General features: G+C 34.5%; 1 protein-coding gene across 1 annotated transcript in view; it reads left to right on the top strand.

Annotated features, from left to right (window-relative positions):
- The window catches only part of LOC138716178 (ATP-binding cassette sub-family G member 1), a 126172-nt gene that overhangs the window by 39680 nt on the left and 71181 nt on the right, over nt 1-15311 (top strand). The window contains exon 3 of the mRNA XM_069849019.1: nt 4823-4940. Within this exon, the coding sequence (XP_069705120.1) occupies nt 4823-4940 (118 nt within the window). The remainder of the gene's footprint in view (nt 1-4822; nt 4941-15311) is intronic.

Below are 15311 nucleotides of genomic sequence, written 5' to 3'. Positions count from 1 at the left end.
TTATGATGCATAGCTAGCTATGAGAATATTATGGATTTATTAATTTGTCCTACAGAATAAGCTCTGTAATGTCTGCGGAATCCCGGCCAAATAAGTCACTCAACTGAGTGCGCTCCTAGTATAACGGCAGTTGACACTAGACATATACGTCAACAAATATGCCTAACTTGGAGTCAGGCCACAAAGGGAAACACTAAGGAGGAAGATTCGATCCGGTGCTGTGGATTGAATTCGTCGTAGCTCAGTGGTCAGAGCGCTTGGTATGTAGAACCAAGGATCCGGGTTTGATCCCCGGCACCGGAGCGAATTTTTCTCGTCAAATATTAATTGTCAACATTACATAGATTATTCTGTAGGACAAATTAATAAATCCGTAATATTTTTACTTTAGTCGGTTGAAGGAAAACCTCGGAAAGTACTTCAACGAGTTAATTTGTCTCAACCAGGATTTGAACACTGGTCGTCTCGTTTTATGGTCAGATATGCTAACCATTACTTCACATCTGTGGACTAGTGCATATTTATAAATTATTATTAATGTTCAACATTTTAATAAACAAATTAAATTTGTTACGAAATTTAAAATAACCGTTATCAACATTCAGTTTCATTACGTGTTTCTTGTGATTATCTTCGTGGCGAGTGTGACCTTGTTAAATGATCAGTGATTCCGATGTAACTACTGATAATGGATAATAAAGAAAACTGTGCAAAATAAAACTGCAGTGAACGGGAACAAAATGATAAATCTGGTTGTAGTAGTTGCCGTGAAACTAAAACCTCATGTTCATCATCGCTGCAAGGATCAACGAAGGGCGAGCAAAGGTACTGTCCGTTACTCAGGAGAAGACGAGCGGAAAGAATGTGACCTTCTTGACTATCGCTGCTGATTACTATAAACATCGCCCAGATAAGCATCCCAGTAGCCAGGTTATTACTCGTGCAGGAAACATGAGTAACAATGCGTATGGAAATTAAAGCTAAGTTGAACAGAAGGAGACCTAATGTTTCCGCTTACTGCAGTACAAATATTGATTATTATAAACATCGCTCAGATAAGCATCCCAGTAGCCAGGTTATTACTCGTGCAGGAAACATGAGTAACAATGCGTATGGAAATTAAAGCTAAGTTGAACAGAAGGAGACCTAATGTTTCCGCTTACTGCAGTACAAATATTGCACGTGTTGTCGTACGTTATCTGTTCACATCCCTTCCTCCTCAGTCCGCTCTTGTCTTCTCCTGAGTCACCGACAGTATAAGGACCGTCGTTCTCAATCATCCTTTTGTGCGTGTTTGTCCAGTTGTAATCGTCACACATCAGTTCTTGTCCTAAGACCGTGAAATAATACATTGTGTTTTTATTGCAGTACATGTTGAAGTGGAAACCTTGAGAAAACATGGTAGCAATAAGTCTCACATCTTTCGTTTTGACGTAGAAGCAATACAATCTACGCGTCTGAAAAACTGGCCTTTATAGAAGAAAAGATGGCCAATAATCTTCAGACATGCCACAACATCAGAATTGAACATCTTGCATAACACTTTCTTGAATTTTTTCGTTACCTAAATAAAGGCTGAGGCACTTATAACCAGGGCCCGAATTTTGATGACCTAAAAAACCGTTAAAATTACCCGAAAAATGATAGAAAATGACCTAAAATGCTGAAAAAATTATCTATAGTAATGCCACAAGAGGTCTAAGATTTATTTGGGAAATCTCAGACCTCGAGTGACATTTATTAGGACTATTTCGTGAATAAAATAAAACTGTAAATAATATATACCTAAAATTCGCTCACACAATGTTAATAATTGTATATTTATGAATACTTAACCTATTCAGACAATGTGAAGTCGAAATAGATGAATAACGATTACTTCAATAAAGAAATTGAATGTTATTCAGTAATGCCAATTGAGAAAAGTGAAATACAGGTTTAAAATGTTAATTACATGTACTGCGCTTTTCTCTTGTTATTATAACAGAAATACGTTTTCATTATCTGCATAAATCATAATTTAATTTAAACATTTTATAGTATAATAAATTACAAATAACCTGTTTAATACATTAATTAAAAACCCTGAGATTTTGGGAAATATCACACCTCAGTGATATTTATTAGGACTATTTCGTGAATAAAATAAAAATGTAAATAATATATACCTAAAATTCGCTCACAAAATGTTAATAATTGTATATTTATGAATACTTAACCTATTCAGACCTTCGAGGATAAAAAGAAAGGAGGGAGTCTATCCAGACAAATAATCTTGCAATCGGTGCGACGGATATGATGTCAAACTACACCTTTTACGCCCCATAATCCACCGCGAAAAACCGCCAATTGCTAAATATTAAATTGCTACTATCGGTTTCCGTCGTTCGTAAACGGATTAGAATGGATTTGGAGGTAACAGGAGTACTAGCAAATTATTATATCAATGTACATTTCACTGTATATTTATTAAAAGTGTTATGGTTGTGACATGGACTGAACATTTCATTTCCACATTCTTTCTTTTATCAAGAAGGATGCTGGCACTCCTTCACATGTTAAAACATAGGGGGACATATCAACGGACATATTTTATAGTTGAGCCGAGCTGAATATCAGCTTATTTATTAAAAAAAAAATAACACCTGCTGAACTTGACTACACTTTTGAAATATTCACAACACGAAACAATTTGTAATCGTAATAATATGAACAAAACAGCTGATAAACACACCGGAAAAAGAGATGAACTATGGGTAATTTGACGGCCATACTAGTATACCTTTTTAGTTCCACCGTTTCAAGCTTATGGCCCAGGGTTGATTCAGACATTGTGAAGTTGAAATAGATGAATAACGATAACTGCAATAAGGAAATTGAATGTTATTCAGTAATTCCAATTGAGAAAAACTAAATACAGGTTTAAAATGTTAATTACATGTACTGCGCTTTTCTCTTGTTATTATAACAAATACATTTTCATTATCTTCTGAAATAATTCAATTTAAACATTTTATAATATAATTACAAATAACCTCATTAATGGCTACATTAATTAAATGAACAATTGTTATGAAGGAATGTCATTTTCTTTAGATACGATGGACATGCAATTAGAAGATGAAGATGTAGATGTGAAAGTGGGATTTCGCATTTTATTTAATACAATGACTTCACTCTCATCGATTTACGTGAAAACAGTTCGCGTCACTGACTAAACAAAAGAATTGCGATAAATTGACGGTGATAAATCGAGCCGCAGAAATTATCGCAATAAATGACTGTGATTGGTTGGAATTCAAAATTTCATTACACTTCATTGGCCGAAAATGGAATGACGTCATATAAACGAAATAGTGTATAGTAATGTCACAAGAGGTCTGAGATTTGCTGATAAATCCACAAGCGAAGCGAGATATCACACCTCAGGGACATTTATTACGACTACTTCGTGAATAAAATAAAAATGTAAATAATATATATAAATTCAGACGTTGGAGATGGGCGAGGCATGTAGCACGTGTGGATGGATCCAGAATAATTGCGTATGGAGTGATAGTTGGGAGATCTGAAGGAAAAAGACCTTTGGTGAGGCCCAGACGTAGATGAGAGGATAATATTAAAATGGATTTGAGGGAAGTGGGATATGATGTAGGGATTGGATTAATCTTGCTCAGGATAGGAACCGATGGCGAGCTTATGTGAGGGCGGCAATGAACTTTCGGGTTCCTGAAAAGCCATTTGTAAGTAAGTGCGAGGTTGGTGTTCAACACATCGTTACGCTTTTTGCTTGGTTGGTATACGTCAGTCATATTTTAAGGGGAGAGGATGGAATTTTTTTTGGTGAAAAATGAGTAAATTAAAAAAAAAAATTCTTTAAAATACCCTGTGATGTGTGAAATGCATAGCATAACATTTTACGGCTATTTGTGCCCTTATCGGATGTTGAGTCGCCATTTTTAAACTTCCAGCGTTATGGATTTTTAAATCACTTGCCCACTTTTATTGTTGTTTCCGGTAAATTAAATTTTCAAATTTTTTTTCTTTAAAATACCCTTTGATATGTGTGGAATGCATTGCATAACATTTTGTGGGTATTTGTGCCCTTATCGGATGTTGAGACGTCATTTTTAAACTTCCTGTGCAATGGATTCTTAAATCACATGCCCACTTTTATTGGTTTCCAGTAACTTCATTTTTTTTTTGCTACATTGCCAGACAAAAATGGATATAATTTCTGAACTATTAAAGATACATGCATGAAATTTAGAACACACATTCTGTAGACTAGTAGGAAACTTTTCTCTGTAACAGAATTTTGTTAATTGATTTCATTTAAAAAATACGCCCGTTTGTTTATAAGAGAGGAAATCAGAAAATTGTTCTTAAAGTTTAATTGTTTATTTTACAGACGTAGGCACTAATATCAAAATTCTGTTACAGACAGTTTGTAGAACATGCTTTTGCAAATACATTGCAAAAAACTGTTTGAATCTATCTTTAAAAACGGTTTAGATATATCGGTTTTAGTACAATCCTGCATTGGTATATTTTTTTTCAAATTTTGGTCCCCAAATAATTTTTTTTAATATGTTTATTTGGTTGAGTTGCCACAGCTATGAGCTCTCTACATACAAAAAATTAATATTTTATACCAAATAGGAAAAAAGTTTTAAAAAATACCATCCTCTCCCCTTAAAAAAGCGAAAACACGTTAGTGCACGTTTCAACAAAAGCTCTTTTGTCTTCATTTATATGAACATACACTTCAGTTATTGCAAAAATGTAAACTTAATATGTGATATGTTGTCTGGTTTTGCAGGAAAGAAGAAGATTCTACATGACATCGGTGGCAGATTTCTTCCCAGTCAGTTGATCGCCATCATGGGTCCTTCTGGAGCCGGCAAATCCACTCTGCTTGACATTCTGTCTGGGTACAGGTAAGCCAAGCCATTTAAGTTTGACGTCAAAAATGCTTTTGGCCCATGCGACAAAAAACCTCTGCTTTTTATGACGCGTTATAACGTATAATTATGCATCTCGAAGGTCTACAAGTTCCTAAAATGATGGCGTCAGACGCTTCAGCCATATTAATTTTGAACTTTGGCATCTAAACATGTAGCAGTTTTTTCTTGTGCTTACTTGAACGTAAAGTCCACGTGACTCGCGCAGACGTACAAGATTTTGATACTGACAAGGTTCATATTGACGTTCGAGTCCGAACGTTTTAGTTGCCATGGTAATATTTTTACGACACTAATTCAATAATATGGCATATTATGCACGATTTTGACTAACGATAAAGACTGTTCATAATGCTGATGTACAGTACTGGCAAAAAAAAAACCGGACCGACCATTGTAGCTGATTTCAGAGCCTTGTTCACTCCAGAGCACTATAGACTGGTAACTAGGACTTTCGTGGTTCGAATCCTGCCTGGGAAGGAAACTTTTTCTTTGTTCCTTATTCAAATTTATTCCCAATACTTCTCGATTGCAGCGATATTTTACTACTTAATTAACTTATTATTCCCAGAACATGAATTTTACCAGCTATCGAAAAATATTGGCCTCCCCAAAGGTCTTTTTCCCTTCGCCCTCCCAACTAACACTCTATATGCATTTCTGGATTCCCCCTTACGTGCTACATGCCCTGCCCATCTCAGACGTCTAGATTTAATGTTCCTAATTATGTTAGGTGAAGAATACAATGCTTGCAGTTCTGCGTTGTGTAACTTTCTCCATTCTCCTGTAACCTCATCCCTCTTAGCCCCAAATATTTTCCTAACCACCTTATTCTCAGACACCCTTAACCTATGATCCTCTCTCAAAGTGAGAGTCCAAGTTTCGCAACCATAAAGAACAACCGGTAATATAACTGTTTTATAAATTCTAACTTTCAGATTTTTTGACAGCAAACTGGATGATAAAAGCTTCTCAACCCAATGATCATAACAGCTATTTCCCATATTTATTCTGTGTTTAATTTCCTCCCGAGTTTCATTTATATCTGTTACTGTTGCTCCCAGGTATTTGATGTTTTTCCACCTCTTCAAAGGATAAATTTCCAATTTTCATATTTCTATTTCGTACAATATTCTGGTCACGAGACATAATCATATACTTTGTCTTTTCGGGATTTACTTCCAAACCTATCTCTTTACTTGCTTCCAGTAAAATTCCCGTGTTTTCCCTAATCGTTTGTGGATTTCCTCCTAATATATTCACGTCATCCGCATAGACAAGCAGCTGATGTAACCCGTTCAATTCCAAACCCTGCCTGTTATCCTGAACTTTCCTAATGGCATACTCTAGAGCAAGGATACATACATAATTATTATGAGTATATCTTACTTTCATAGGAAGTATAAAGTAAATTGAACAATAAACTCCAATTTTTTGCGGAATAAACCTTTCATATCGAATTATGTAGTGTACATGCTGGAAAATGATTAAATATTATTGTTGACGATATATTATAATATTGGAAATGTAACTGACAGTTGTGGTTAGGCTACTATTCATAGCGATAAATAAACACACATCCAATTTGATTTTCAACAATGCATTCTTGTTTATGCAGTCAGTTAAATTTAAGCAGTTTCATTGTATAATAACATGATATAGGTATTACAATATAACCACAGTCTAGTATATACAGTCACGAAGCTCAATACGTAGTAAATATGCATCCATAGATAGTTGCTAAACACTAGGATCGCTACTATCGCATCATTACAGACAATGCGAAATAGTACCTGCACAGTCTGTTGTTCCTAGTTCTTTCACAACTCAAGCTTCGTGACTGTATGTACTAGACTGTGATATAACTATGTAGCTGCACATTTTCCTTATACTCTTGTCACGACCGCGACAATGCGATAACACAACAATATCGGACTTCCACAAGGTGTTCAAGAACAGCCTTCAGGAAAGATTTACGAACAAGTGTTTTAAAAAGAAATTTCTTTGTAATATACTTACTTACTTACAAATGGCTTTTAAGGAACCCGAAGGTTCATTGCCGCCCTCACATAAGCCCGCCATCGGTCCCTATCCTGTGCAAGATTAATCCAGTCTCTATCATCATATCCCACCTCCCTCAAATCCATTTTAATATTATCCTCCCATCTACGTCTCGGCCTCCCCAAAGGTCTTTTTCCCTCCGGTCTCCCAACTAACACTCTATATGCATTTCTGGATTCGCCCATACGTGCTACATGCCCTGCCCATCTCAAACGTCTGGATTTAATGTTCCTAATTATGTCAGGTGAAGAATACTATGCGTGCAGTTCTGCGTTGTGTAACTTTCTCCATTCTCCTGTAACTTCATCCCGCTTAGCCCCAAATATTTTCCTAAGCACCTTATTCTCAAACACCCTTAACCTATGTTCCTCTCTCAGAGTGAGAATCCAAGTTTCACAACCATACAGAAGAACCGGTGATATAACTGTTTTATAAATTCTAACTTTCATATTTTTTGACAGCAGACTATATGATAAAAGCTTCTCAACAGAATAATAACAGGCATTTCCCATATTTATTCTGTGTTTAATTTCCTCCCGAGTGCCATTTATATTTGTTACTGTTGCTCCAAGATATTTGAATTTTTTCACCCCTTCGAAGGACAAATCTCCAATTTTTATATTTCCATTTCGTACAATATTCTCGTCACGAAACATAATCATATACTTTGTCTTTTCGGGATGTACTTCCAAACCGATCGCTTTACTTGCTTCCAGTAAAATTCCCGCGTTTTCCCTAATCGTTTGTGGATTTTCTCCCAACATATTCACGTCATCCGCATAGAGAAGAATATGTAATATGGATATAAAAAATGAAAGGAAAAAGGAAGAGTAAGAGAGAGAAAATGCCGATCCCCTGGAAATTGCCGCCACTGCCTAGGTTGTCTAGGCCTAAATCCGACACTGCATACCGATGCGCGATATTATGCGATTCCATTGCATTGCCGAGGAATAAACACAGAACTCCACTGATCAAGCAGTTACTCCTCACGGCTTGCAGGCTGGTGCCAGTTGAATTTCGGGTGGACGGAGGACCAAGGTCAAACATATTATCTCTGGAGGCTGCAGGGTTGCCTAATCAGGTGGGAAAAAATCAGTCTCGTTACTTTAATGTCCGACCTTGTATGTAATGAATGTAATTAAGGCACCGCATACAAAATTTTGGTCTATATTACATGAATGTAATTGTTGACATGAATAAATACATCATAGGTCTATACATACAGGCTATTCCATATGAAATCGATCAGTAAAAAACCTCGCATTTTTTTAATACTCTAATTTTTTTCCCTATTTATACAAGGTGCTGAGGAGAGTGCATTTTCAAAAATATACTATCGAAAGTCAAACGGTTTTCGTACTATTGAGCGACAAATTTAGCGTATTTTATAAAAACAAGCCTCTTTCAGCGCTCAGAACTCTGGCACCATTTACTGCAGAACATTGAACGGGAGCTCATTTTGAAGCTGACATTTGGTAGGTTATGTTAAGAAGTAATCCTTGTTTTTAATGTATACAGGGAGACAGATAATCTGATTTTACTTACTTTTAGGCTCTTTGCCCATTTGTAAAAATGTAAAAAATATTGAGAAAAAACCTTGCATTATTAAAAGGGATTCGGCATTGTTTGCTTAGTGGTATGGCAATAAGTTTCGAGGGTATTAGATAATTTATATTCATACGCCTAGACTTGAACGGCGCAGTACCGCACGCACTGGCCGAGAGATGAAAATAAGCAAGTGTTGGGCGCCATTTTACTCCTGTGTTTATGAAAACTTGTGATAAAGCTAGTCCAGCTATACGCTACTAGACGAAACATCACGTTTTTATGTCTTCTGGCCTTGCTTGCCTAGGCTAGCTCCCGCCTCACAGTCAGCTGGTTAGTTCACGCGCGTACTATTTATTTTCTTTATTTGATATTTTCAATACTTTCTTATCAACGGTGCACCAGTAAAAAATATGTTAATTTTTACTTTCAATGCGGAATGTAACCATACATTTAAAAAAAAATATATATATATATATATTTTTTTTTTTTTTCGTGGGCAAAGGCGTCTTAATGAAGAAAAATCTAAATTTCTCCATTTCCATAAAAAGTAAGCAAAACTGTTTACATGTCAATATAAACTTTAACTTCTCAGCATCAAAATAAACCATGATTTTGATCACTGGGTGAAAGGGTTTCGGAGCCACAACAGTTTAAGGTTGCTAGTTTTATGAAAATACGATAAACTTAAATATTATTAATTTAAACACTATGAAATTGTGATGCCTCAAACTTTGCAGAAAGCATTGTATCTCAGTTGTCAAGGGACAGAAAAAGTTTCATTGTATTTAAAACTTGCAAGATCAATTTTCTCTACATTTCGGTCGGTTTGAGATGGAATAGCCCATATGTTCCCAAACAGTGAAATTAGACCACCGGCGTAGCTCGGGCGTAGGACGTTTGCCTGCTGATCCAGAGTTGCGGATCGGATGTGGGTTTGATTCCCACTTGGGCTGATTACCTGGTTTGGTTTTTTCCGAGGTTTTCTCCAACCGTAAGGCGAATGCCAGATAGGGAAGATGGAGGCAGGTTGGCAGGGTCACGTTGGCATACCAGTTTTATTTCGGTAGTTATGCGATGGATTGCAGCACCACGCAAAGAATATGATCCCCGCTTTATAAAGTATGCTCCAAGGAAGCGTCAGACCTTTGTGGCAAGAGGTACAAGAAGGAAGACATAAAATTGTTTTTGCAGCAAGATAAGTAAATTTTCACCGTCTCGTGATTATTTTTACAAGGTACATGTGTAATATTAGGTGAACTTTACATACATCGTTGGAAAATACATTTAATTGGCTCTGTTTCGTGTTAATTTCATTTCTATCATTCATTACTCTAATTCGTAATTTTAACCCAAATCAAATATCTATACCAGAGGCAAGTTAGCACAGTTGTTAGGGGGCAGATTGGCACGATGTTTAACATACCCCGCTGTGTTACTTTAAATCATTATATAAATTATACAATAGATAATTTACTTATTCATACAATTTGTTATTATATAAGTTCAATTTAACCGATTGTCCAGCCCTTTGGATGAACTCTTTCTCTTGTAGAATTTATTTAGAGTATTCCGTATGTAAATATTTGTATTTGTATTTAGTTTTATATACTGTATTATTCAAATTGTAAAATTTATTGTTAAACTCTTATTTTTAATTTCGGGAATATTTTTTATATATACAGAGAATATATATTTTTTTCATTGTACGAAGTATAATATCTTATTTTACGATTATATTTTATTACAGTTTTGATATATTGTATACGTACTTTCATTTGTTTATATTTAAATTGCCTATAATAAAATGCATCTTAATAATTATGGTATTGAAAATGTATTGTTTATCGTTCCAATTTTACATTTAATCTTTTGACTTATGTTAATTTCAATGAAATATAAAAAAATATATATATATTCATTGCAGTGAATGAGAAAATGAGGACTTTAAAAAACCTGACAGAGCAACTACTTCTACTGATAATATGATGCTACTAGCTGTCAGTGCTCTAAAGTTAGAAAACAGAAGTATAAGCCAAGGGGCCAAGGATTTTAATATCCAATTCCAGACTCCCACTCGGTATTGTAGGTAGGCTACGTATGAGGACATAAGGGGAAAATTATCCACTGCGATATTTACTGACTCTCCAGTTAAGAAAGCACTAGAGGAGAGGATATCGAAAAAGAATAATGAATTTGTAAAAAAAATACAAAAGGAGACTTTAGTAGTGAGAAAGGGAATCTTAAGACCAGTCGAAAGACAGTAGTCTAATAATTCAAGAAGGGAAAGTAACGAAGAAGGCAGAGAGACATATTGCCTGTATTGTGTTAAATCTTACTCAGAATGTGCACCTGGTGACAGTGCCTGGAATGTAAGTTATGGTACATAAAAATTTTACAGATGGAAACAGAAACTTTGTATGCATAAACTCCTTCTCAGATATTTTTAATAAGACAAAATGATATGTAGTCATTTACAAGTTCAAAATTAATTTTTCTACCTTGTTTTTCTAGGATTCAGTTCTTCTTTTATCTGAGTGTTTAAACTTCATGGTTATATATATTTATGTGCGTTCATCATATTGAATCATTTGCCTGTGTAAAGAAATAAATTCTAAATTAAAAAAATCTAATCTTATATTAGGCTTATGCAGTTTGCTCTTATCTAACATGTAGCCAATTTACCCCATACCATGTGTCAATCTGCATCCACGGCAGGGGTAAGTTGACTCAACCTGCACATTTCAAAATAATACTTGCTTACTACTTACTTACTGGCTTTTAAGAAACCCGGATGTTCATTACCGCCCTCACATAAGCCCGCCATTGGTCCCTATCCTGAGCAAGATTAATCCAGTCTCTACCATCATATTCCACCTCCCTCAAATTCATTTTAATATTATCTTCCCATCTACGTCTCGGCCTCCCCAAAGGTCTTTTTCCCTCCAGCCTCCCAACTAACACGCTATATGCAATTCTGGATTCACCCATACGTGCTACATGCCCTACTCATCTCAAACGTCTGGATTTAATGTTCCTAATTATGTCAGGTGAAGAATACAATGCGTGCAGTTCTGTGTTGTGTAACTTTCTTCATTCTCCTGTAACTTCATCCCCCTTAGCCCCAAATATTTTCCGAAGAACCTTATTCTCAAAAACCCTCAATCTGTGTTACTCTCTCAAAGTGAGAGTCCAAGTTTCACAACCGTACAGACCAACCGGTAATATACCTGTTTTATAAATTCCAATTCAGATTTTTTGACAGCAGACTGGATGACAAAAGCTTCTCAGCCGAATAATAACAGGCATTTCCCATATTTATTCTGCGTTTAATTTCCTCCCGAGTGTCATTTATATTTGTTACTGTTCCTTCAAAATAATACAAAATTTCAAATTTAAATCGTGGTGAAATCTAAATTCAAGTATCTTTCCACATAGTCAAAGAATCACGTAGAAGACCATCTTTGAGGATTTCATAAAATGCTATGCAAATTACAGAAAAAAAATGAAACGTAAAATTTGAGCCAACCTGCCTCCCTCTCCCCTAGTCTATGGCGAATCTTTGATCTCATCCCGCCAAATACCATCTCGCTATCATCAATTCCATCGACGTTGAATAACCTAGTAGTAGATACAGCATCGTAAAGTAACGAAGGTAAAAAAAAATGAAATTCCTTCTAACTTTTTAAAAAATGTTTGATATTCATTTTTCTCCCTTTTCTGTGAAAATTGCAGTAAAAATTTCCTGGAAGGGGGGAATTCCTTCGACTTACGATAACTTCCTCGAGTAGAAACCTTACTGAAAGCCGACTTGGTCAACCAAAAGTTCCAACTTGAATTCACTGGTATTCGACTTGAGCTTTCAGTGTGGGAATCCGATGTTTTGGCCGCAGAAATATTGTTAACAAATGTGACCTCGTGACTGCTCGCTGCCCTTCAAATAACCAAGATGTGTTTTCGCAGAACTCTGAGTAAGCTAGCAAAGCACGTGGCGAAATGCCGGCTTACTCAAAAGAACATAAAGAACTTTGTTATCTCTTAGCAAGATTCTGTGTAACTTGTTTGAATCTTGATCTATGAACAGCTACAACTTTGGACTTCTGCACGGAAGATTTCACATCGCACAGAGGGAACTCTTAAGCAGATGTGCATGGTGTTCAAAGTACGCATGACATTGTGTGCTTTTAACATTTTTTAGTGTTGGGAACATCTGCGGTTTACAGCTTCATTAGTGAACCTTATAAAGGAATATAATCTTTTTATATCTCTCGCATCATTTTAGCTGTAGTTTTTTTACATTTTTTATATAAAGTTTAAAAAAATGGTAGGGCATTTATAACATCCATTTGGATTTCGTGAAACGTCTTTATTATTAGTGTGCAATTTTTAGATTAGGTAGGGATGGATTTAATAATAATAATAATAATAATAATAATAATAATAATAATAATAATAATAATAATAATTTATTTATACTGGCAGAGTTAAGGACATAAGGCCTTCTCTTACACTGTACCAGGTCACAAAGTATACAAGCAGTGAAAATTTAACAAAAAGTTAAAGAACGAGAACAGGATACTAACATATTACAAATAATAATAATAATAATAATAATAATAATAATAATAATAATAATAATTTATTTATACTGGCAGAGTTAAGGACATAGGGCCTTCTCTTACACTGTACCAGGTCACAAAGTATACAAGCAGTGAAAATTTAACAAAAAGTTAAAAAACGAGAACAGGATACTAACATATTACAAATAATAATAATAATAATAATTTATTTATACTGGCAGAGTTAAGGACATAAGGCCTTCTCTTACACTGTACCAGGTCACAAAGTATACAAGCAGTGAAAATTTAACAAAAAGTTAAAGAACGAGAACAGGATACTAACATATTACAAATAATAATAATAATAATAATAATAATAATAATAATAATAATTTATTTATACTGGCAGAGTTAAGGACATAGGGCCTTCTCTTACACTGTACCAGGTCACAAAGTATACAAGCAGTGAAAATTTAACAAAAAGTTAAAGAACGAGAACAGGATACTAACATATTACAAATAATAATAATAATAATAATAATAATAATAATAATAATAATAATAATAATAATAATAATGTATTTATACTGGCAGAGTTAAGGACATAGGGCCTTCTCTTACACTGTACCAGGTCACAAAGTATACAAGCAGTGAAAATTTAACAAAAAGTTAAAAAACGAAAACAGGATACTAACATATTACAAATAATAATAATAATAATAATAATAATTATTATTATTATTATTATTATTACTATTATTATTATTTATTTTTTTATTTATACTGGCAGAGATAAGGCCATAGGGCCTTCTCTTACACTCTATCAGGTCACAAAGTATGCAGGCAGTGAAAATTTAACAGAAAGTTAAAGAACAAAATACTAACATATTACAAAATAATAATAATAATAATAATAATAATAATAATAATAGTAATAATAATAATAATGATAATAATAATATATATGATTATGTCTCGTGACGAGAATATTGTACGAAATGGAAATATAAAAATTGGAAATTTATCTTTTGAAGAGGTGGAGAAGTTCAAATATCTGGGAGCAACAGTAACAAATGTAAATTATATTCGGGAGGAAATTAAACACAGAATAAATATGGGAAATGCATGTTATTATTCGGTTGAGAAACTTTTATCATCCAGTCTGCTGAAAAAAAATTTGAAAGTTAGAATTTATAAAACAGTTATATTACCGGTTGTTCTGTATGGTTGTGAAACTTGGACTCTCACTTTGAGAGAGGAACATAGGTTAAGGGTGTTTGAGAATAAGGTGCTTAGGAAAATATTTGGGGCTAAGAAGGATGAAGTTACAGGAGAATGGAGAAAGTTACACAACACAGAACTGCACGTATTGTATTCTTCACCTGACATAATTAGGAACATTAAATTCAGACGTTTGAGATGGGCAGGGCATGTAGCACGTATGGGCGAATCCAGAAATGCATATAGAGTGTTAGTTGGGAGGCCGGAGGGAAAAAGACCTTTAGGGAGACCGAGACGTAGGTAGGAGGATAATATTAAAATGGATTTGAGGGAGGTGGGGTATGATGATAGAGACTGGAATAATCTTGCTCAGAATAGGGAACAATGGCGGGCTTATGTGAGGGCGGCAATGAACCTCCGGGTTCCTTAAAAGCCAGTAAGTAATAATAATAATAATAATAATAATAATAATAATAATAATAATAATAATGACAGCATAACAAAATCGACACTAAACAACATGAAAATAATAGGCTACCATAATAGAAAAAAGAAAGTAAAATACATTGGAATATAATAAAAATCGACTCATTTAGTACAAATAGTTAATATGGAAAACGTAAGGAGGAATATAACAAAATGGAATGTAGTAAAATAATAATAATAAAAAAGAAGAAAAGAAATACGAAAATTAAATAAAATCCACAATATAAAGGGTATGATAATAAATTCATCTGGTGATCAAGAGAAAAAAAAAAGGTGGGAAAGGAAAGAAAATAAATATATATTTTTTTACAAAACTATCGCAGAGAAAATGGCTTATAATTGAAAGAAAACTGAATTGAAAAAATGCAATTGTAGTTTATTTTTGAAACTAGACAATGTCCGACAGTCTCTGACATGTTGTGGTAGAGAGTTCCAGAGATACGGTGAAAGATAAAGAGTAGGAGGATGTTCTGTG

Source organism: Periplaneta americana, chromosome 2 (assembly GCF_040183065.1).
Source record: "Periplaneta americana isolate PAMFEO1 chromosome 2, P.americana_PAMFEO1_priV1, whole genome shotgun sequence".
Taxonomy (NCBI): Eukaryota; Metazoa; Arthropoda; class Insecta; order Blattodea; family Blattidae; genus Periplaneta; species Periplaneta americana.
The sequence above is the reverse complement of the archived record's forward strand: the minus strand, read 5'-3'. Positions and strand labels throughout refer to the sequence as shown.